This window comes from Trichoderma harzianum (assembly GCF_003025095.1).
Source record: "Trichoderma harzianum CBS 226.95 unplaced genomic scaffold M431scaffold_14, whole genome shotgun sequence".
In the NCBI taxonomy this organism is placed as follows: Eukaryota; Fungi; Ascomycota; class Sordariomycetes; order Hypocreales; family Hypocreaceae; genus Trichoderma; species Trichoderma harzianum.
In genome coordinates this window covers 384,192-405,091 of record NW_020209262.1, presented here as the reverse complement: position 1 = coordinate 405,091, position 20,900 = coordinate 384,192, and the positions used below count along the sequence as shown (strand labels likewise).

The following is a 20,900-nucleotide window of genomic DNA, read 5'->3' as shown; positions in this document are numbered from 1 at the left end:
CGAGTTGAGGTTACTTTCTTCACTCATTATTTACCGTATTAACGAGGGTATTTGTTTTGTATTGAGAGAAGTAAATAATGGTAGTCTGAGCGTAACACAGCATCTAAGTAACCGCACAAGTATTAGTAGTAGCGAGATGTATGGAAATTCACTCTGCAGCAAAGCAAAGCTTGACCAGGGGTTTCCCTGCTCCCCGTCCGCGTCTAAGTCAAATCCAACAAGCGATCAACGGCTAATCTAGACCGATGCAGATGCACATCATTTTTCTTCCTGGGCTGAGCACCGCCTCAAAGCGGGAGCCGGCACGAAACAATACTTGTTCGAGGGTTGAGTGAGTGAGTGAATGATGGATGTGTGGCGCAGGCAGAGAGATTGGCCCGCCATGCCAAACTTGGGGGACAACTGCTGGGATGCCTCCCCAAACAGCAGATGCGGCTCAAAATTTTGACACCAGACAAGAAAGAGACTCGGCTACATGTACTCTAATTTAGCACTGCTCTGCTGCCATTCGCCGTGTACCGCTACTTGTACTTGGCTGTCGCACGCGCAGTGGTCAGTCAGACGCGCGTGTATGCAGATGCAGGTCAGACAGCACCACGAAGTTGCGCCAACTCCAGAAACACAGTGCGCGGGCTGCCGCAGTGGAGTCGCAAAGGACCATCCGGCGCCCTGTAGGAGCGGCAGCTCGGCTGTGGACCCGGCTGGAAGAGGGCATCGCTACAGTGCGAGTTGGTGGACGTCCCGCTGCTGCAAGTCAACTGACACCATCAGGACGGGCCGCGTCCGCCTGAGCCACAGCCCTTGTGGCCCTCCCACACTTACACCAGACCACCCACCCACCACATGCCACTTCCATGGCATCATCGCCCTGTGCTTTGCCTTAGCTGGCGATTGTTCCAGGAACCAGCAGCCGGCGAGCCAATGCTGGGCCGCGGAGGGCATCGACACCGCTGACCCAAAGTTCCGAGAGCTGCAGCGTCCCTGCAGTGGTCGCTCGCGCTTATTTCGTTCCATTGCTTGCAGATGACAGACAGCCAGCCGAGAGCCGGTTTTGCTATCCTCCATCTTTGACGATTACAACCCTGGATCAACTCCTGTCTTTTTGTTCAAAAGAGTGATTCAAATGACTGACCTTTTCACAGTATTGTATTCAAACCCAGCAGCACCAAGTTGACTCTTCCTGACCCCATCCATGGCAGAGCGTCCAGGCTTCAATCTTTCTCCGTCTCCAAAGAGGGCGGATCCCGGGTGACCCGTCAGGCGACTCCGCCTCGTGCACTATGTGCTCTCTCAAGCCCCCAAGGACTTTAAACAGCTTTGATTGTCAAAGTCTTTTTGTCCTTGGGAGACTAAAAAATCTCTGGCCCTGGTCGGTTCGCTTCCTTCACGTACGCAAGCCACCTCACTAATACCAGCCACATCCGTAATGGTGGTCATTGTTGATTGCAAACACAATCAAAAAGTTGCAGGCCTTGTGTGTGTGTATCTTTTCGACCCGTGGCCATGTTTCTTTCTTTCTATCCCTCTCTTTTTGAGCTGCTCGTTCCATGTGTTTCCAGGCAAAGTCCTATTTCTGGAGGATGCTTATCTTTATCCACACTGGAATCAAGCCCTGTTCTGCCTTTTTATTGTGGCTGGGGCTCATCATTCATCACTTATACCGGGATAGGCTTGTGGTGTCTGCTTCGGTCACCTGGACTGACCGAGTGTCTATTTGGTTCAGAGACACTTTATATATACTCTGCCTCGCCCCGGGTACTCGTGTGACAACTTTGTTCTTGACAAATATATCACTCTACTACAACCTTACTTTCAAAGCCAGACCTTTGCCAACTACATCAGTATCATTATCAGCATTATCGATACTACACCAACACAAACACTCGAGAAAGCTATACACCAACACAACCCAGCAACAATGTCTAAGCGGTGGTTTGTCGAAACCACCCCCGAGGGGCGGCAGCAGTTTGTGTCCATCAAGAGATCACGATCCTACGGCGGACACCACAACCGCGTTCGCGAAATTGACTACATCAAGGTCAGCCTTGAGGAATGGAACGCTCTAGTCGACAAGGAGCGCAAGCTGGAAGAGATCAACAAGTCGGTGATGGACGAGATCGACCGCCTCAAGTCTGTCGCCTCGACTTCGCAGGCCGAGGCCAAGCGTCTAACCGTCGTCGTCGTCCCCGGTCTCGAGAAACAAATCGGCGTGCTCACCATCGAAAACGAGTCTCTCCGCCGGAGCATCGAGAAGACGGGCGACAGCTCCTCCAAGCACCACCGCGAGGAAGAGAGGCTCAAGTACAAAATTGTCAAGCTCGAGGCCGATAACCTCGAGCTCCGGGAGGAGAACGCAGGCTTGCGTGAGAAGACCCGTAGCCTGTCGAAGCAGCTCGAGCAGAGCTTTAGCCGGCGCGTGTCGGAGATCCTTGGAGATGTCGACTTTTGGAAGCACCAGTACCGTCACTGGCGGTCGCGATACGATGAGCTGCTGAAGCGCTACAACGACATCTTTGACTTGATGGAGACTCGAACGAAGAAGATGAAGGCTTACGAAGATATCCTGCGGCGAAACGATATGATCTAAGCGTCTCTGAGCTTTTTGCATTCTCATTCATCTTCTACCACGTCTACTCTCCTTGAACCTTTTCCTATCTGTGGAATTTTGAGGAGTCATTTACACGGCCGCCTCGATGACAGATTGACAGGAGAAATCGTTGTGATTGTATTACTTTGCTTTTTTTATTGGTATGTGGGGATATCGACTACGTGTGGGATAGAAGGGTTAAACTGACTGTTTGCTTTTGCTTATAGATGGGACAGCGATCCGGACTTGGACATTTTATTCTCTTTTGTATACCTACTTATTTATGGATGGACTGGGTATTGGACATGGTATAACGTCTCATATGTTTTTTTTTTTTTTTTTTTTTTTTTTGGTACTTATGGCGATTTCTTGTCTATGACGGGCTTTGATGATTACTGGTTATTATTTGATGATTATTGTTTTACTATTCAACGCTTCTTGATTTATCTTTTCTTTTCGACATCAGAACTATTCTATCTAGAATATCAACATTATTGAATACGACTTTAAACTTTGTTTTTCCTTTAAAGGAGATAAGAATAAAATGCTACCAATCAGCGCCGTCTACCTCGTGATATATCCGAATGGCATTTAGTCTCAGATCACTCATAAAAGCGTCATGTGGACGGTTGCACTGCAAAATACATATAGTATGATTCTAGGGTATGGCATCAGCTACGTGATCACGCGATACTCTTGGTGTAGAATATAAGCATTTTTTTTGGTGTGCAGATTGTAAAATGGGGTCTGAACAAACTGCAAAGATAACTCTTTCTGTAAAAGACACCGAGAGAATGAGCAAAGTCCTAGTCTATGTACTTCGTATCTGGTACGATGGATGCAAATGGCCGTAAAAAAAAAACTTTTTGTGTGTGAGTGATGACGAAGACTCTCCGCTTTCAGGCGGAATTTTCGGTGAGCTTGTGGATATAATAAAATTCACGGTGAGAAGAAAGAGTGCAAGTTTGGGTAACATTTACTGAGAGCACGAGGTTGTTAATGGGGTGTGTAGATGGATGGAATGGATGGAATGGATGGCTGCCTTATACGCCCGTTCAATTGCCAGATGTGGTTCGTTTAGGCGTTTATTTAGAGACCAGGTTGGGCGTGTTTTTTTGGAGCTGCGGTGACGATGTGGCTGGTGGGACAAGGGATTGGGGCGTTGCTTGTTTGACAGCACGCAATTAATTTTTTTTTCTTTCTTTTTTTGCCACTGTTGGGTGTGAGGGTGTTTGTCAGGTAACGCAATGATACCGTGATTTCGAAACTATGGCTAGGAAGTGTCACCTGTGATGTGTCTTCACTAGGATAAGGACTTGACTAGGATAAGCACAATCCGAGCAAGTCAAATCGAAGTGTCTTGGATATTTCTATCAATCTTTCTCAACTATAGGGAGGTAATGTGAAGTATACATTTAGCTATTTCATCCACCTTCAACATCCCACCTTCTATATGTTGAGAGATGTTGTCTTCCTATTCGCCATCTCCGCATCTTAGGTTCATCTTGTAGATGTCTCTGACTCGTGCTCCGCCAAGCTACAGGCACAGAAGCGGGTAACATGCGGTTCGGTGATTGTCAACCCCCAGATAACTAGGCAAAATGGCAGAAACATATTTCAGATTGAGTAAGAAAACACAAAAACTTTTTGGGGTTGTTTGAATTAATATGCTGGCTTAGCTTCTGATAAGTTTCTGCTGCGATCAATGTTTGGAGGAACCTTTGCTACTCCTCTTGTGAGACTCGTTGGCCACTAAAATGCGATATGATCCAATAACAGCACGTATCGAAAAGTAAATGGACCTTTTACGACCTGTATTGCACGAATATATGATGAATATACCTGCAAATAGGGATGTGCTTGGTTACAAATCTTAGACAAGGAGGAAGTTTGACTACATAGGTACCTTCGGGAACGACTTACACATAAGCTCCATATTATAAACAGATGATTGACAGGTCCGAAAAGCGGAAGTGGGCAAAAATCGAATGACTAAGCCGGTATTCGCGTAGCCAAGGCAATAGCTGTATATTTTGATAGAGGACCTTGGTTTCATCTATTTTAGGTGTAATAGCAACATGGGGAGATACGGACTGAGAAGAAAACGATGATAATACCGGGCCGTTTCTGTGCGCAGGAACCTCATGCAGACCAGCTGTTGATTCTAGGACTTGCAGTTGCTGTGTGGCCCCCGCTCACGGACCGATGGATGCCTACAAGATCGACGAGTCTCTTTTACATGCACTCCTCGGAGAGTTGGTGTATGCCTTGCGACTGGCATGTAGTAGATACCTATTAATCTAAGAGAGTAAATGCATTATGGGGGAAGAGCCGATGTGTCGCTGATTAGAAATAACTCTACGTAGCAGTTCCCTCGCTTTAACATGTATTTGACCGGAAACCTGTGTCAAGATACGTGCAGTCTATATTGCGCTGGTGTACATGTACCCCGGCTGCATGTAGCTGTTGTGACACGACGTTCACAAAAAAAAAGAGAAAAAAAAAGGGAAAAAAGGAAGAAAAAGCCCCGATTTCTGCAGCAGCCCGTGCATCTGTCGGGCCCGATTTGCGCTGTCAATCTGGCCTTACATGTGCGTCTTTAGCCGTGGATGCGGGCAGAACAGGAACACCACTAGGAGGCGCCCGAGGGACACCATCAAAGAGGTGCAGCGGCAGCCAGCGGAACGGGATGGAATCGAATGGACGGAGGGATCCATGGATGCAGCCTCGAGCCGAGCTGGAGACGAGACGCGTCGTCGGCACTTTTCGCGGATTCCGGTTGGAAGCAGGAAGATGATCATTGTCGTCACCAAGATCACGGGCGGTAATGAAGGTATTGGTTGTTAACAGTATTGATGAGATGGGATCCATAACTGGGCACCCACCTCTGCCTAAACTAACGGTTTGAAACACCAAAGAAAGACGACAGAGACAGACAGAAATGAACCGAACAAAGACAATCACGCACTCAGCCACCCAACCGCTTCTTTTGTTGCTTAACCTTCTGCTTCCCTCGTGATTCCGCATCACATCACTCACGCACGCACACAGCTTACTGTACTTCATTCTCCCACCCCCCTCTCAGAGAAACAAAGTCCTGGTGAGTCACCGTCTTGGACTTCGATTCGCTTCTCCCATGGCCACGCAAGTCTCCGGCGGCAGGCTGCAGCGTCCCAAAGCGGCCGGTGGTGAAGCTTCGAGTCCTTTGGGCGCAACACCACGGCAGACCATGGCAGACCATGGGAGACTACGGGAGGCCATGAGGGACGCATGGGGGCTGTAAATCTCGAGGCAGCGCCTGGATGCCTTGACAAAGCACCGCCACAGTAGCCAATGGCGGGCTCAAGACGACGATTTGCCAGCGACGATGGATCCTTGGCGTTGTAGCAGATACACGACCCAGGAAAAAAAGTGATGGATGAGCGTGGGCGTGCTCTGCTAGTCAATGGTAGAAGAGATCAATTGGCTGCGTGCATGATGAATGACTCTCACCTGGCGGCGCAAGTACCAGATACTCGCGGCCAATGCATTTGCATTTGCATTTGCTGACTTGCAAATTCCATGGCGCCACACCTCCTTTTTCCCTGGCTGCTTCACCACTGACTGATTGATTGCCCGTTGTCGTCTCGCTGTCCTTGACCCTTGTCTGGTCTGGTCTGGTCTGGTCTGGTTTCTCTCTCTCCAAATCCTAACGGCTTCGCCCATCGAGTCGCCCAAGGCAGGAATCTGGTCACCGACTCCCTCTCCCTCTCGGCCATTACCTTCTTCGCCGTCTCTTCTCTTATTACTGCCATCCTCCCCCCTTTTCTTTTTTGCATCTTATTGATTTGATTCTATTTTTCTCATCTTACTTGATATTACATACATGATATCCATCCTGCGTGCGTGCGTGTGCATGAAGTGTGTGTGAACGGGCCTTCTATCTGACCTCGAAATAATACCACTTTATTCCGCATTCTGCCGGGGGCTGCAGAGGAAGGAGGTAAAAAAAAAAGTTTTTCATCCTCCCTCTTCCTCCTTTCACATTCGCATATTTCTCTTCTTTACATCTTCACATCTTCATCATCTTCTTTTCGTCTTTTTCAAGCGCCTTCATCTACAGCATCTCAAACCTGCCGCCTCATCTCATCCTTGTCCCTTGCACGCCGACACACGACCCATCTACAGATCGAGTGTGCGGATCTCGCAGACGCACATGAACATTTTTGCGTTTGGAGACACATTTCTGCTTTCCACCTGCATAATCCACAGCGTCCGGTGCATAGCGCGCTTGGGTTGACGAATGATCCTTGGGTGAAAAAAGGGCTTTTGCTACCTCGGCTGCTTTCGCCTGCATTTTCCCACCCCTGCCGTACAAGCGTTGGGTTGGGCAGCGTCGCATCCCACTACCATTGGGTCGACAGTCGAATCAAATTTTGTCTCCTGAGAAAAAAAAAAGGGACAAAATACTATAAGAAAACTAAAAAAAAAATATAATCATCCTGCGTTTATCGCATCACATCACCAGCCATGTCTCTGCATCAGCGAGTATCCGCCAATTCGGGGCGCAGGGCGTCGGTGTCGCACTCGGCGCATTCAGCGCCTTTTGGTACGTCTACCCATAATCCTCTTCCCATGGATGGTTGGTCAGCTTTGATGGATGCCATTTGCTCACTCTCCCTTGCAGTCATCTCCGATTACGAGCAGCGCCTTCTCGACTCCCTCAACACCGCTCACACCGAGCTGAACAAGACTAACTCAGAAAGGGACCGATACCTCAGCTTACTGGAACAGGCCAACAAGAAACTCGCCGAGATAACGGCTACCGCCGCCGAACTCAAGGCCCAGAACCAGACTCTGAACCAGACTCTCAAGGACACCGTTGCATCTCTCAAGAACCAGAACCAGACTTTAAAGGACGGCATTGCCTCTCTCCAGGAGAAGCAGGACCATGTTAAGGAGGAGAATGACAGGCTCATCTACGAAAACAACGTGCTCTCACGGGACTATAATGAACTCAAGGCCAAGTTTAGCAATCTTTCCCGCCAGTACAATGCCCTGAGTGGCACTGCTCCCGTCTTTCCCTCCGGCGCCGCCAACGACATGTCTGGGGCGGTGCCGGAGCGTCCCAAGCTCTCCCGCTCCTCCAGCAAGAAGGAGCGCAAGGAGGATCGTGATCGCGAGGAACGCAGCCGCGTCCGTGACAAGGAGAAGTCGCGCGATCACGAGAAGGAAGACAAGCGAGAGCGGGAAAAGGAAAATGGTAAAGAAAAGGACAAGGAAAAGGAAAAGGGGGAGCGCAAGGCCGAGAAGGAACGCTTGTCCCGCCGCTTTGAAGAGAGGCGCGCGGCCCCGCCTGCTCCGGCCCCAGCGCCTCCGCCTCCCCCGATCGCCAACCGGCGCAACAGCTTCATTGAGGGCTGGGGCCCCGGTGGCCGGTCATCGTCGGCCTCGGGATCATCCACTCGGAGTTACACCAACGGACCCAACGGACCCAACGGATTACATGGCCCCCATGGCCCTCATGGACTCAACGGACACAATGGGCATATTGGACACGTGCAAGCGCCCGTTGTCACACCTATCAAGCCACCGTACGCCAACATTCCCCGGAGTGCGGCAAACCCAATGACCCCAATAACCCCAATGACTCCTCGTATCTACAGCGTTGCTGGAAGCACAGCCGCCGTGTTCGATGACGACGGGAGCTACGAGGATGGCAACTACCATGCCTATCCAATTAGCCGATAGACGTCGACTTGATCGTCTCGAAGCAGCATCGACTCTGCAGGAAATGACTCACTGTCTATTCGTGGATGTCTTTCAAAAAAAAGAAAAAAGAAAACACAAAAACAACAACACACATTGGTTGCTCAGTTGGGTAGTATGCATGCCTGTGGGCTGCACCGTGGGGCTAGTTGCCTCTTGCTTGAGTGGTTTGATGTGCTCATCTTCATCTACATCTTCGTCTTGATGCCCAATTGGGCTGTTTCCTCTATCATCATATTCCATTGGCCTTTGGCATCGGGTTTCGGCCAAACTCAATGGCCTGAACTCGACTTTCTTACGGCCCTGGTTCCACTTCTCCGATACCGCCCCGGGATTTTCTGCGGATCTCAATCCGGCGCTCTGCCGCTCTCGGCCCTGGACGATGGATCTGGACCAATGCCTCCGCTTTGTTTTATTACCCACCCGGCTATTTCGTCGCACTACGCTGCTTGTAGCCATTTTTTGTTGACTGCAGCCCTTGGAATGACGCATCGCTGTCAACAGTAAATTGAAAATACCACCGACGAGATGACCCGGGTTTTCCTGCTTCTTTTGTTTTTCTACCCGTTGTCCCGTTCTTTTCTTCACAATTTTCTCTGACTGTCATCTTCAACCTTTGGCCGTCATCTCTATTTTCTGACCGTCTCACCCTTGGCTTACTGCCTTCCTCCTCCTCTATTACTTTCTTGACCCATTGTCAAGCTCGTTTGTAAGTCGTGGTGTTGTATTTTCCACTACACCTGGCTCAAAAGTATATAAACACTGTTTTTTTTTCTCGACATGAAGCTTTTCCCTTCTCTCTCAGACGACCTTGCTCGTTGGGCAGAGCTACAACCCGTCTTCTTCACCGGCTCAGCTTCTACCCATGGCCGCCACGTCAATGTCTCTCCCAAAGGCCTAGATGCGCACTTTGCCGTCCTTGGCCCAAATCAATGCGCATACATCGACCGCACAGGATCTGGGTGCGAAACAATTTCTCATGCGTACGAGAACGGACGTCTTTGTCTCATGTTTATGAGTTTTGGCCCTTCACCGCGTATCATGCGACTGTTTTGTCGCGCCACCGTTGTCGAGTGGGATCAGCCGGCGTTCCCTGCCCTCGTTCGCAGGGTCGCCAAGGGGAAACGAGATGCCTTTGATGGTGCTCGTGCCGTCATTCTTTGTGATATTTGGCAAACCCAGACTAGCTGTGGCTTTGGTGTCCCGCGGGTGAAGAAGGCACTTTACAGCCCTGAGAGCCAAGACGACTCCGGCAATCCTGGTGTCGCAAAGGCTGTTGAAGACATCCTTCGTGAAGGATTTGGGGATGACGAGAAGCTCACCGAGCTTTCCGTCTTTGAACAACGCCCCAACTTGGACAACTATGCTGCGAATCAGGTTCAGCACAATAAGACGCTGAGCTACCAAGTTGAGAAAAACTGCAGCAGTCTCGATGGCCTTCCCGGGCTGAGAGCAGCGCGGCGTGAGGCCGGACAGAAGCTTTGGGTGGGCGACTTGAAGGCTAGGATACGGCGAATCGCTTCGGAGGGCGAGGCTGTTGCGGCGGGCTTTCTGTTAGCGGTTGTCTTTTATTTTGTTTTGCTTTGGATAGATGTACGCTGGGTTTCTACGATTATGTTGTAACGGTATTGGCCATGTTATGAGATAGATGGAAGACGGAGGGTTTTGTCTTCTGATCATTTCCTTTTATTTTCCCTTTCTTCTTTTTTCTTCTTTTCCTTCTCTGTTTATCTATTCCCCTTGTTTCCCTTGCTTGGCTTTTCCTATTTCTCTTTTTATGTTCTTTTTTTGTGGATGTTTACGATTAGGCTTGTGGATGTTGTCATGGTCATGTTCACGATTTGCTTTTCGCCTGGATGCCTTTTTGTTCTTAGTTATAGATATACGTGGACGATCCCTTGCGGGTGAAAATAGTTTTTTTTTTATGATATGGGATTCCTGGTGGCTTTGAAGATTGATGATTGGACGTGAATGCTTATGATCAATATGTGAACATTGGACCCGAGCATGGTAGAATGAACATTCATTATCCTAAAACTGTCTGGTCTGTTTTATTCGCCGTTAGAAGCGGCATTCAACTACGGTATAGGCTCGGAGCTGGCTAACGACCAATCCCTTGCATACGATCCCAGTCCATCTCCTTACGCACCATCCCTTCTCCCCCATGGTACAGATACGTATATCGCCTTGCATCGAGGATTTCTTTGTGCAATGTCAAGGATCCAGCTATGCACGACAGACAATGAAATGATGATTGGTCTCTGCATTCTGTTCTGGTCGTCGGGTCTGCTGATGGCCCCCAAGTAACGGATCCTTGGTTTCTGACAATAATACTAGGTGTATGACATCGTCTAGCGCAAGGCGTAGAGATGGAACCGCTTTCTTTTGTGTATTTCGCTTGGACGCTAACCATTTCCCTTTCCGCGAAGAAGAAAAAAGTTTATCCAGCGGAGCCCAAAGCGAGAACGCCGCGATCTGTGATGCATTCTGCCGAGCTGGTTGGGTCCGCTGTGACTACTTCTTTTTAATAAATCAGAATGATAATGAAAAGGCGTCGTGAGGTTTGACAAAAGAGAGCAAATAGCTCAGCCACCGCTCGTCGCGGCAATGGGAGTGCCGTTAGTAGCAGCGGCCCCCTTGCCGCCTCTTCCACGTCTTCCGCGTCCGCTGCTCGAGCTCTTTTCAGGGGCAGCGCCGTTGCTAGCCGTGTTGGATGTGGACGGAGCGGCGGCAGCGGCGGCATTGCCACTTCCCGACGAAGGAGCGGCAGGTTTCTTATCCTTGCGCTCCAAGACTTGGACGGTGCCTTGCGCGACAGAAATGGGGCTGGCTGAGATGGCCTTGGCAAGGCTGGAGTGGTCTGCGAAATCGACATACGCAAAGCCCTTGCGCTTGTCCACCTCGATGAACGTAATGGTGCCAAACACCTCGAGGGCTTGTTTCAACACGGGCTCCGTGATGCCCTGAGAAGAGTTGGCGTGCTTGACAAAGCCACGAGTGGCGTTGGCGGATGCAGCCGCCGCAGATTTCTTTTGGGAGCCTGCAGATTTGGCAGAAGCACTCTTGGGGCCGTTTGCCGCGCCGGCAGCAGGCTTGGAGGCCGTCTCAGCGGCTGGCTTTGATGCATCTGCGTCGCCACTGGCGCCACTTTTCTTTTTGAGAATGACAGGTGCAGTTGCGGTTGGGTTCTGTCCTCCGGATGCTTCCGATGGCTTGGCCTTGTCGGCGTTCTTACCGCCACGGGTCTTACGTGTTGACTGTTGTGCCTTGGAAGAGTTGTCCTTAGCGGGCGTCTGGGCATTTGTCGCCGTTTCGGTTGAAGATGGCGCGGGAGATGGTTGGTTCTCGTTTGCTGCGCTAGAGGTTTCTTTGTTTTCTTTGTCGGTTGCCGAAGATTTGGAACCGGCTTCGGCCTTTGCAGCATCTTGTCGGGCTCGTCGATAGGCACTACCTGGACTAAGACCGAGATCTCTTTGAAGCATACGGGCGGCAATGGAGACACCGGCACGGCGGCTCTTGGGGGTTGGCGCTTCAGTGGTACTACTAGCATTGCCGCTCGTGCTGGTCTGGCTTGCGGCCGGTTTGGCGGCCTCGGCAGACTTGTCAGAGGAAGCCGCAGCAGATTTCTTAGTGAGGATCTTGACGGGCTCCTTAGGAGCCGCCTTCTCAGCCTTGGAGCTCCTAGAATCCTTGCTCTTCTTCTTAGAGCCCTCATCCTCCTTAGAGGTGGATTTGCCCTTGGCTGTCGTGGTCTCTTGTCTGGAATGCTTCGCGCTCTTGGCGGCGGCAGCTTCCTTGGCTTTGTTTGCCTTCTTTTCCTTCAAATACTCAATCAATGGCGTGGTGGTAACCTTGGCTTCTGGTGCTTCCTCAACGTCTTCGTTCTCGATGCCTTCCCTTGGTGGAACGGGGTTTGCGAGACCTTCAAGAAACGCCATGAATTCCGGATCTTGGTCAATAGTTCCTTGACGAGCGTCTACCCGCTTCTTTGTCCCTGGCACCTTTTTGTAGATGGACATTTCCAGGGCTGGGGGGCTGATGAGAGAAGCGCTGTTGAAGGTGCACTTGGCATCCTCCCAGGTTGCACTTCGAACAACTTCGCTTAGCGGCATGATGTAGTCCTTCCGCATGACATGGATGTATGCTCTAGAAGGCCGAGATGGCTTTGAAAGTCTTGATGTTGCCGATGTTAGTGCGTCAAAGAAAGAGAGAACAAAGGAAAAGAGGGAAAGAGGGATTCGTATCTGGTAACTCAATAGACATACTCGTTAGACACCTTGCCAGGGGCATATGAAAACCAGTCGACTTTGCCATTGCCCACCGCCCAATCAGAACCCAGAATAGAGACACATTCGGCCTCAGTCATACCAGGAGGCAGCCGTCGGATGATGACTTTTTCGCCTTCGTGAGGAGTCCTGGTCTTCGGGGCCTTTGGCGTGTCTGCATCGTTGGTGCTCCGGGCCTCAGCATGCTTCTCAGCCGAACCCTTCTTACCGGGGCGAGACGCGCCGTCGGCAGTGGCTTTACTCTGAGCAAGGCATCAGCTCAGTTCGATCCTGGACAAGGTAACCGGGTCATCTCACCTTGGTAGACTCAGATGCCGGAGCGTTCGTCCTGCGAGACAGGACCTGCGGTGGTTGAGTCGACATTGCGCATGTCGGAGGGATTTGGAGACGCTACGTCAAGCATCAACGGAGTTTGTGTCTGGCCGGCGGCTGAGGGTTGAGATCGAGATCAAGATCAACAGATATCGTGAATGAGTCGCAGCCTTCCGTCATATGAGAATGAGAAAACACGGGTCCACTATTTAATAGCTTCGTAATAAATCGACTTGGACAAGGGCAAAAGCAAAGGCCTGCAAGGACGGTATCATAGAAATCGGAGTTAGTGAGCGCCGCTTTAGTTGAGACTTTTCGTGGCGAGAGAGGTATGGAGCCGTCACGTGCCGCCGTTGCGAGGAGGAGATTCGATGATATGATTGATGGAATGTGCTGTTATTTTTATCACTACAGCGCAGTACAAAGGTGGTTAATCAAAGCCAGCAATGTTATTGAATACAAAGACGAGGTAATACGAGAAAATCCAAGTGGCCAAGCGTGTATCTTTGCAAGACCGTGACTTGTATGAGACAAGTTATGCACACTCCTGCAGCCGTGCTTGATACGATGCCGGTACCAATGAGAGACCTGAACCAGATCAATGCTACCTCCTACTGTAAAAGCGCCGCACGCCACTGAGCCTGCTGCTAGTTCCAGTGAGCGCACAGGCCCCTCCGAGGAAGATCCGGCGCTGGGCTCACTGAAGCGCAAGCCCCTGGCGCCCTGAAACAGCAAGCCAGCCAGCCAAAACCCCCACCACAAACTCGAGCGTCATCTTGGGCCGCTGATAAACCATCATTCAGCCAAAACCCATCCCTTGACTTTTGGCATCGTGTCGGGCTGACACAACCTAGCCGTTGCGCCGTTGCCAGACTGCAGTCGCCAAGATGACGACAAGTGTTCCTCGACCTGGCCCCGCCAATCTGGGCCCCAATGCTGGGCTGGACGAGTGGCTGGAGGAGGCCAAGCAGTGCCACTATCTGCCCGAGAGGGCCATGAAGGAGCTGTGTGAAAAGGTCAAGGAGATCTTGATGGAGGGTATGAATACGAACGCATGGAGAAAGAAGCATGAGATCATGCAGTCACTAATGCCACGAGTCTCGCAGAGTCCAATATCCAGCCCGTCTGCACGCCCGTCACCGTCTGCGGCGACATCCACGGCCAGTTCTACGACCTGCTCGAGCTCTTCCGCGTCGCCGGTGGCATGCCGGGAGAGACAAACGTCCAGGCGCCCAAGTCAGCAACCGCAGTCATCACCTCGGAGGACATCGAGCCCCCGACCGAAATCACAAACCCGAAGCTGAGGAAGAAGCTAAAGTCTCCCGGAGGCGGGGCCGATTCGGGCGATGCTGAAGGTGACGAGGACGCAGAGGAAGAGCAGCAGGGAGCCGTCGAGGTGCCCGCGGTGAATACAGTCACCTCTTCGCAGAGCGCGGAGACTCGCTTTGTCTTTCTTGGAGACTACGTCGATAGAGGATACTTTAGCTTGGAGGCGTTTACATTGCTCATGTGCTTGAAGGCAAAGTATGTTGTTTCTGTGGCATTTGGGGCTCTTTTTATCTTCTTCTTATTCGCGAGATGGCTCTTTTTCATTTCTCATGTTTTACAATTTTATCTGCGAGATGCAAATGGTGCTGACGCCATATATCTAGATACCCAGACCGCATTGTTCTCGTCCGAGGAAACCACGAATCTCGTCAAATCACACAAGTCTACGGCTTCTACGAAGAATGCCAGCAGAAATATGGCAACGCATCCGTATGGAAGGCGTGTTGTCACGTCTTTGACTTCCTTGTTCTCGCTGCTATAGTTGACGGAGAGTTGCTTTGCGTCCACGGTGGTTTGAGTCCCGAGATTCGGACTATTGATCAGATTCGGGTCGTTGCCCGTGCCCAGGAAATTCCTCATGAGGGAGCCTTTTGCGACCTTGTATGGTCAGATCCCGACGACATAGATACATGGGCCGTGAGCCCACGAGGAGCCGGGTGGCTATTTGGAGACAAGGTGGCCACCGAGTTTAACCACGTAAACGGCCTAAAATTGATTGCGCGAGCACATCAACTTGTGAATGAGGGCTACAAAGTGAGTTGACTCTTTCTTAAACCTAAATATCCTTGTTGTGCCCAACGAGGTTGCTAATTCTTGACAACTTAGTATCATTTTGACGAAAGTTCAGTCGTAACAGTCTGGTCGGCTCCCAACTACTGCTACCGATGTGGCAACGTCGCGTCAATAATGACAGTGGACAACGACCTGGCTCCCAAGTTTAGCATATTTTCCGCGGTTCCCGATGATCAGCGGCATGTACCTGCAAGCCGTAGATCGCCGGGCGACTACTTCTTGTGATTAGAATGGTGAAGAACGGTGAAGATGATGGGGAAGGGGCCATTTTAGATTGGCCGGGCTGGGTTGGGTTTTTGCATGTAAACTAGCATTACGGGTTGAGATATCTATGACTTTGAAAAATCGACAATGCATTAGGATTATAGGTAGGATTGGGGGAATCTGGGTAGCGGACACGAATAGCGGTGATAATTATCATTTAGAAGAAAAAATTGATAAACGACGCCTTCTTTTATCGCTCTTACTTTTGTATTGGTGATACAAATTGCATTTGACCATTCGTGAGTTTGTGGTGCTGGTGCTCTCATAGCATTATGATATAAGTGGACTTTAAGCGGTGGAAAACTCAACTTCCCTCTCGCATATAACTTTTCTCTCCCTTCTCTCCGCGAGAGCAACCAGCATTGACCAGCCGAATAAACGCAAGAGACGACAGAAGCAAGAACAATCTTGATATAAATCGTAATACCAATTCAGTCGCCGATCTGAAGAGCTCATAAAAATCTGGCTCAATGGCGACTCAGCAGTTGGGCCACAAAAATAGACACAGCAAACCCAAGCCACGTCAAGTCAACCCCATTACAGCCGCAATACAGAGTTGGATCGCAACAACACTTCCTTCTACTGAATCTGAAACCCAGGATTCACGGAATGAGAATCTCTTAAGCACGGCGCCGAAGCGCTTCACCATCTATGAGCCACTCGCTCTACTACCAACAGGAAGCTTCACTAGCGAAACATGGGCCTCTGTCTTACAAACCTGCGATGAAGCAGCCTGCAATTCTCTATGGCAATCCATTCTAAAGGAAATTTCCAAGACTGGACAAGGCAAGGTGACGCATTTGGCAGTGAACGAGGGCATCCCGCTGCACAAGGACGGGGAGGATGCCGAGAACGTGCGCAGAAGTCCGAGTGGACTCAGGATGCTCTTTGGAGACTTTGGGCCGGCGAGAGTAGGTGAGCAGCCTAAAGGAAGTGATTTTGAGGATGCTTTTTGGGTTGGGACGAAGCAGAACGGGATATTGCAGACGTGGGCTCCTAGATGGACCATGTTTTCACGGGGGAATGTCAAGGAGAAGGCGAGGGTGTTGGGATTCAATCGTCCTCCGGCTGGACGAGAGGACGTATGGGCGGTGGATTTGTATGCTGGGATTGGATACTTTGTGTTTTCGTATGCGGCGCTGGGGATGAGGGTTTTGTGTTGGGAGATTAATCCCTGGAGTGTTGAGGGCCTTCGACGAGGTGCCGAAGCGAATAAATGGAGCGTCAAGGTCATTCAAGGCGAGGATCTAGCACTGCCGATGAAGACGCTGCTTGCCGGCGGAGAGAAGATCATTGTCTTCTTGGAGAGCAACGAAAGAGCGTCGAAACGCATCGCGGAAGCTCAAAGCGCCGGGCTTGCAAGCAACATTTCGCATGTCAACTGCGGCTTCTTACCTACCAGCGAACCCGTATGGGAGAGTGCCTGGGAAATAACGCGGCTGGCCCCCGAGGCATGGCTGCATTTACACGACAACGTCGGCGTGGCGGACATTGAGAACCGGCGAGCAGCGATTCAGGCGACTTTTACGACGTGGGCTGCTGCTGCTTCGGGAGGAAGAGGAGGGTCGAGGGTGCCGAGCGTTGAGCATGTCGAGCAGGTCAAGACGTTTGCGCCGGGGGTGTGGCATTGCGTCTTTGACGTGTGTATTACAGGCGGTAGTATATCTAATAATGGTACATGAAGCAATATGTGTACATACATCAAAAACTTTCAAGAATCATGGCGTTCATCGTCCCTCGTGTCAGTTTCCAATTGCGCCGTCGCTTTCTTACATCTTCGCAAAATATCTCTCTCCTTCTCTCTCACCAATTCCAAATCAAAATATTGCCCCCCTTTTCAGAGATCCCTCAGAAACTTCTTGGGGATGTTCTCCACTACAATGGACATCTGGTCTAGCTTTTCTTGCCTCTCCTCCTCCTCCTCCATCTGCTCATGCTTCTTGAAGTGCTCAATGTCCTCCGGGTGGTTCAAGTCCTCCAACTTGGAGTTTTCATCATGGTACTTCTCCCAATGGTGAATCTCATACTCGTACTCGTCGTCGCCGTGGTGGCCCGGGCCGGTGTTCATGTCCGGAAGCGTCTTGCCTTGAGCCGTAAAGTCGGTCCACTCGTCGCGGCTCACGACGCCGTCACGGTTCAAATCGAGGAGAGCGAGTAATCCGCGCAGGATCTCGTCGCGGCGCTCCCAGGATACGTGCTTGTTGGACTCGTCCATGAGGCCGTACGTGCGGAGGAGCTCTTCGCCTTGCCAGTAGCCGTCGCTGTCGTAGTCGTGGAGGGTGAAAAAGGAGGCCGCGTCCCAGCCGTCAACGTGGTGCTCCTCTGCAGGTGATAGCTTGTTAGAAATCACAATCATAGCGCAGGAACGACTGCATGTGTTTGAGGCTCACCGGCCATGTGTTTTGTCATCCAGTTGGCATTTGCATCGACAATTGGCTTCTGGGAGTGGGGGCCATGGGCAATGGCCAGGCCCGCGACGGCGGAACAGAGGAGGAACGCTCGCATTGTGTCGCGCGGAAGAGAAGAAGCAACTAATAGGCGAATTGATAGGAAAAAGACAAGACCGGATAGAATGCGACAGGATGCGATGCAATGGGCGTCGTGGCAATGAGGCGACGTCGAGATGAGAGGTGGCCACCGGCGCTCGCTAGTATTAAGCTCTGGGCACTTGTACTGAGTCCAGCTGGAGGCCACATGTCAGCGCCGTGGAATCGCTAACGGACGGTGACATCGAGCAGCGGGGGCGCCAAAAAGGCATTGAGGGCGGCCGATGCAAGGGAAAGCATCCGCTAAAGCTGCCGGTGCTAAGCTTCTAGGTCCAGATTTGGGCTGCCAGATGAAGTGTTGATGTCACAACCGGGTGCCCTTCGCTATCAGGCTTTATTCTAATCTTACTGCCTGTAGTATTCATGACCTTCTAACATGACATTGATCTGAACAACACAAAGACCAATCAACTTCACACAGAAAATCTACGAGGCACTCGCTGTGATAAGACGACTAGTCTCCAGACCCTAAACTCTTTATCAGCTTGGACCCCGTGATCTCGCGTTTCCATCTGCCCCGCCTCGCGTCCTGATCCACGATCCAACTCGCAAGCCAGCAAAGAGTGTGGTGAATTCTAGTTCCAACTGCATCAACGCAATTGCAGTCGCCATCACAATGAGCAAGCAAGTCGAGCTCGCCCTCGTCTCGTTGATGCCGACATATGGCTCCGATCTCCCCGCCAGCCTAGTCGAGTCCGCCAGCTCTTTGCTCGCCCAATCCCGACATCTAGCCAGCACTCTCAAGGCAGAAGAGGAAATCGCCCGTCTCTATGCCTGTGCTCACATTGCCTGCACCAGGTAACAAATACCACTCAGACAGACTTGTAGGCCGAATGGCTGTTAATCAATGGCGCTTGCCGCAGGCTCAAGATTGCGTTGGACCTCCCGACGATAGAACCACGGCCACCGATACCTCCGCGAGTGTATAAGCGCTTGTATACGCATCTAGACAATATCCTTCCCAACACATCTGCTAGCGGACGAAGAACACGCAACGCTGGATCCAGGCAGCGAGATGTAGGAGAATCGCCATCCTCGCAAACTCGCCCGCTTCCTTCAAGGCCCGAGCCCAGCAAAGAGAGTAGCCTTGCGCGGTTCCGGAAACAGACGGGCCCAGATGCTAAAACACCAACCAAATCAAGCAGGCAGGGGCACACGAGTGTCAAGGAATCAGACATGTATCTATGGGTTCAGCCCGTCATCCGGCATTTGTGTGCTGGATCTGGGCACAAGAAACTGGCACCGTCAATGCTGGCAGGCATGGAGTTGATTTTCATTCCGGGGGGGCGAAAAACAAAAGATGCATGGTCATGGAAGAACGCCACTGCATTATGTGCAGCCATCATCTTCTTTGTTGCCATGCGCGCGAGGGATATTGACCTGGAACAAGCCATTCAACCTGAAATCTACGAGCCGACTCGAGCTGAGATAATTGACCAGCTAGTTCGAGCTCGCCAAGAAGTCGAGCTCAAAGGTGTAGAGCCAGATACCCTCTGGGAAGGCTGGAGCGATGTGAGCAACGACGAGTTTGACGCTGCAGCATCAAGAATCCGCGAGAAAGGCTGGCTGGAGGCCGACTGGTATAATGGCATTACAGACGTTATCAACATGGGCATGCAGCTGGATGACGATGTGGCCGATGGTCTAGATGAGGAGGACGCGTTGCAAGTTCAGCAACAGAGAGCGGATACCATGTTCCAGGAAAAGTACAACTACTTGAGTGAAGGCCGTAGAGCAGAGTACAAGGCGTGGAAAGATGCTACCCTGATGCGGATCGCAGAACTGTCTGCAACTTTGGAGGCTGGCGAAAGCAATGATACCCAATGAATAGAGGGAGGAGACAGAGGCGTTTGACATCAGAATGGTTATATACAGACTCTTTATTCGTGTTGATATAATTTACATGTACCCGACGTACAGATGCAGATTCCCCTCCCCTAGCCCAGCCTGCCTGGGACAAACGGATGTCCAGCACTCAACCCTCCATCTACAGCCCAGGCCTGTCCATTTACATAGCTGGCCTCGTCACTGCCCAGGAACAAGACGACGCGCGCAACCTCGTCCGCACGTCCACCGCGCTTCGTCGGGTTCAGCTGGCCAATCTTCTTCTCGGTGCCCCGGGCGCGCGCGGCCTCGTACACAGGCGCCGTCATGCCCGTCTCGATGATGCCGGGGCAGATTGCGTTGACGCGGACGCCAGAGCCCGCAAGCTGGTAGGACATTGTCTGGGCGAGAGAGACGACGCCGGCTTTGGCGGCGGAGTAGGCGGTGCTGCCGGCGTTTGAGCGGAGGCCGGCCACGGAGGCGGTGCCGATGATGCTTCCGCCTGGGACTTGCTTTTGAGAGGATGTTTTTGTCATGGCTGGCGCGGCGTATTTGGCGGCCAGGAAGACGCTGTAGCTTTTGGTCAGTATTCGGATAAGGTGACGCGCTCCATGTGAAAAAGACAGACCTCAGAGTGTTGATTTTGTATACGTTCATGAAATCCTCGACTCCAATGTCAGTGAAGATGACGTTTGGGCCTGTGATGCCGGCATTGGCGAAGAAGACGTCCAGGCGGCCGTACCGCTCCATTGCGTCGTCCACAACGGCCTTGACCTTGGCCTCATCCGAGGCATCGAACTGGCGCGTGTGAATCTCGACATTGGGGTGCAGCTGGTTAATCTCCTTCTTGTGAGTTTCGAGGTTTGAGCCATCGAAATCACAAATGTAAATGGCCCGGGCACCGCTCTCGGCGTACTGATGAGCGGTGGCCCTGCCGATGCCTAGGGGAGAGTTTGCGCCTACAGAATGAGTATGAGCACTTCTTTGGGAGGGAGGGAGTTGTGGCATTTACATACCGGTGATGATGACGACTTTGTCTTGGACTCGGGGCTTGCTGGAGCCGGCGGCGACTTTGGCGATAGGGGGGAGGAGTTGGGAGGTGAGAGCTTCAATGCGGTTCTCGGCTTTTGACTTGTCGGACATGATGGGCGGGTTGTGTGTGAGCTATGAAAGAGGTAGAGGTGAGGATGTACAAAAGATGGACAGTGGCTG

At 51.3% G+C, this 20,900-nt stretch overlaps 9 protein-coding genes across 9 annotated transcripts; 6 read left to right on the top strand and 3 right to left on the bottom strand.

Annotated features, from left to right (window-relative positions):
- Positions 1 to 1,918: 1,918 nt before the first annotated feature.
- On the top strand, positions 1,919 to 2,587 carry M431DRAFT_95099 (hypothetical protein; the record flags this gene model as incomplete). The annotated part of the gene is made up of 1 exon (XM_024924659.1): positions 1,919 to 2,587. One exon carries the CDS (start codon positions 1,919 to 1,921, stop codon positions 2,585 to 2,587), a length of 669 nt encoding a protein of 222 aa, XP_024770119.1.
- A 4,509-nt stretch (positions 2,588 to 7,096) lies between these two features.
- Positions 7,097 to 8,317, top strand: M431DRAFT_499259 (hypothetical protein; the record flags this gene model as incomplete). Its single annotated transcript, XM_024917777.1, has 2 exons — positions 7,097 to 7,175; positions 7,254 to 8,317. 2 exons carry the CDS (start codon positions 7,097 to 7,099, stop codon positions 8,315 to 8,317), a joined length of 1,143 nt encoding a protein of 380 aa, XP_024770118.1.
- A 798-nt stretch (positions 8,318 to 9,115) lies between these two features.
- M431DRAFT_95601 (hypothetical protein) lies at positions 9,116 to 9,958 on the top strand (the record flags this gene model as incomplete). Its single annotated transcript, XM_024924721.1, has 1 exon — positions 9,116 to 9,958. The coding sequence occupies one exon, from the start codon at positions 9,116 to 9,118 to the stop codon at positions 9,956 to 9,958; it is 843 nt and encodes a 280-aa protein (XP_024770117.1).
- A 962-nt stretch (positions 9,959 to 10,920) lies between these two features.
- On the bottom strand, positions 10,921 to 12,984 carry M431DRAFT_95420 (hypothetical protein; the record flags this gene model as incomplete). Its single annotated transcript, XM_024924700.1, has 3 exons — positions 10,921 to 12,508; positions 12,601 to 12,809; positions 12,919 to 12,984. 3 exons carry the CDS (start codon positions 12,982 to 12,984, stop codon positions 10,921 to 10,923), a joined length of 1,863 nt encoding a protein of 620 aa, XP_024770116.1.
- Positions 12,985 to 13,594: 610 nt separating this feature from the next.
- M431DRAFT_511997 (hypothetical protein) lies at positions 13,595 to 15,514 on the top strand. The gene is made up of 4 exons (XM_024919770.1): positions 13,595 to 13,971; positions 14,040 to 14,457; positions 14,586 to 15,015; positions 15,088 to 15,514. Exons 1-4 carry the CDS (start codon positions 13,821 to 13,823, stop codon positions 15,277 to 15,279), a joined length of 1,191 nt encoding a protein of 396 aa, XP_024770115.1. The 5' UTR covers positions 13,595 to 13,820; the 3' UTR covers positions 15,280 to 15,514.
- Positions 15,515 to 15,788: 274 nt separating this feature from the next.
- Positions 15,789 to 17,000, top strand: M431DRAFT_95029 (hypothetical protein; the record flags this gene model as incomplete). The annotated part of the gene is made up of 1 exon (XM_024924648.1): positions 15,789 to 17,000. The coding sequence occupies one exon, from the start codon at positions 15,789 to 15,791 to the stop codon at positions 16,998 to 17,000; it is 1,212 nt and encodes a 403-aa protein (XP_024770114.1).
- Positions 17,001 to 17,155: 155 nt separating this feature from the next.
- M431DRAFT_95399 (hypothetical protein) lies at positions 17,156 to 17,823 on the bottom strand (the record flags this gene model as incomplete). The annotated part of the gene is made up of 2 exons (XM_024924697.1): positions 17,156 to 17,640; positions 17,709 to 17,823. 2 exons carry the CDS (start codon positions 17,821 to 17,823, stop codon positions 17,156 to 17,158), a joined length of 600 nt encoding a protein of 199 aa, XP_024770113.1.
- Positions 17,824 to 18,480: 657 nt separating this feature from the next.
- On the top strand, positions 18,481 to 19,691 carry M431DRAFT_95472 (hypothetical protein; the record flags this gene model as incomplete). Its single annotated transcript, XM_024924707.1, has 2 exons — positions 18,481 to 18,662; positions 18,728 to 19,691. 2 exons carry the CDS (start codon positions 18,481 to 18,483, stop codon positions 19,689 to 19,691), a joined length of 1,146 nt encoding a protein of 381 aa, XP_024770112.1.
- Positions 19,692 to 19,801: 110 nt separating this feature from the next.
- M431DRAFT_9138 (hypothetical protein) lies at positions 19,802 to 20,831 on the bottom strand (the record flags this gene model as incomplete). The annotated part of the gene is made up of 3 exons (XM_024924259.1): positions 19,802 to 20,258; positions 20,317 to 20,647; positions 20,705 to 20,831. 3 exons carry the CDS (start codon positions 20,829 to 20,831, stop codon positions 19,802 to 19,804), a joined length of 915 nt encoding a protein of 304 aa, XP_024770111.1.
- Positions 20,832 to 20,900: the final 69 nt, after the last annotated feature.

What these genes read in the sequence shown, in the direction of transcription:
- M431DRAFT_511997 (XM_024919770.1), top strand. Translation starts at nt 13,821, where the DNA reads ATGACGACAAGTGTTCCTCGACCTGGCCCCGCCAATCTGGGCCCCAAT. An exon ending in CAAGGAGATCTTGATGGAGG is followed by an intron (nt 13,972 to 14,039) that starts GTATGAATACGA and finishes CGAGTCTCGCAG; the next exon opens with AGTCCAATATCCAGCCCGTC. An exon ending in TTGTGAATGAGGGCTACAAA is followed by an intron (nt 15,016 to 15,087) that starts GTGAGTTGACTC and finishes TTGACAACTTAG; the next exon opens with TATCATTTTGACGAAAGTTC.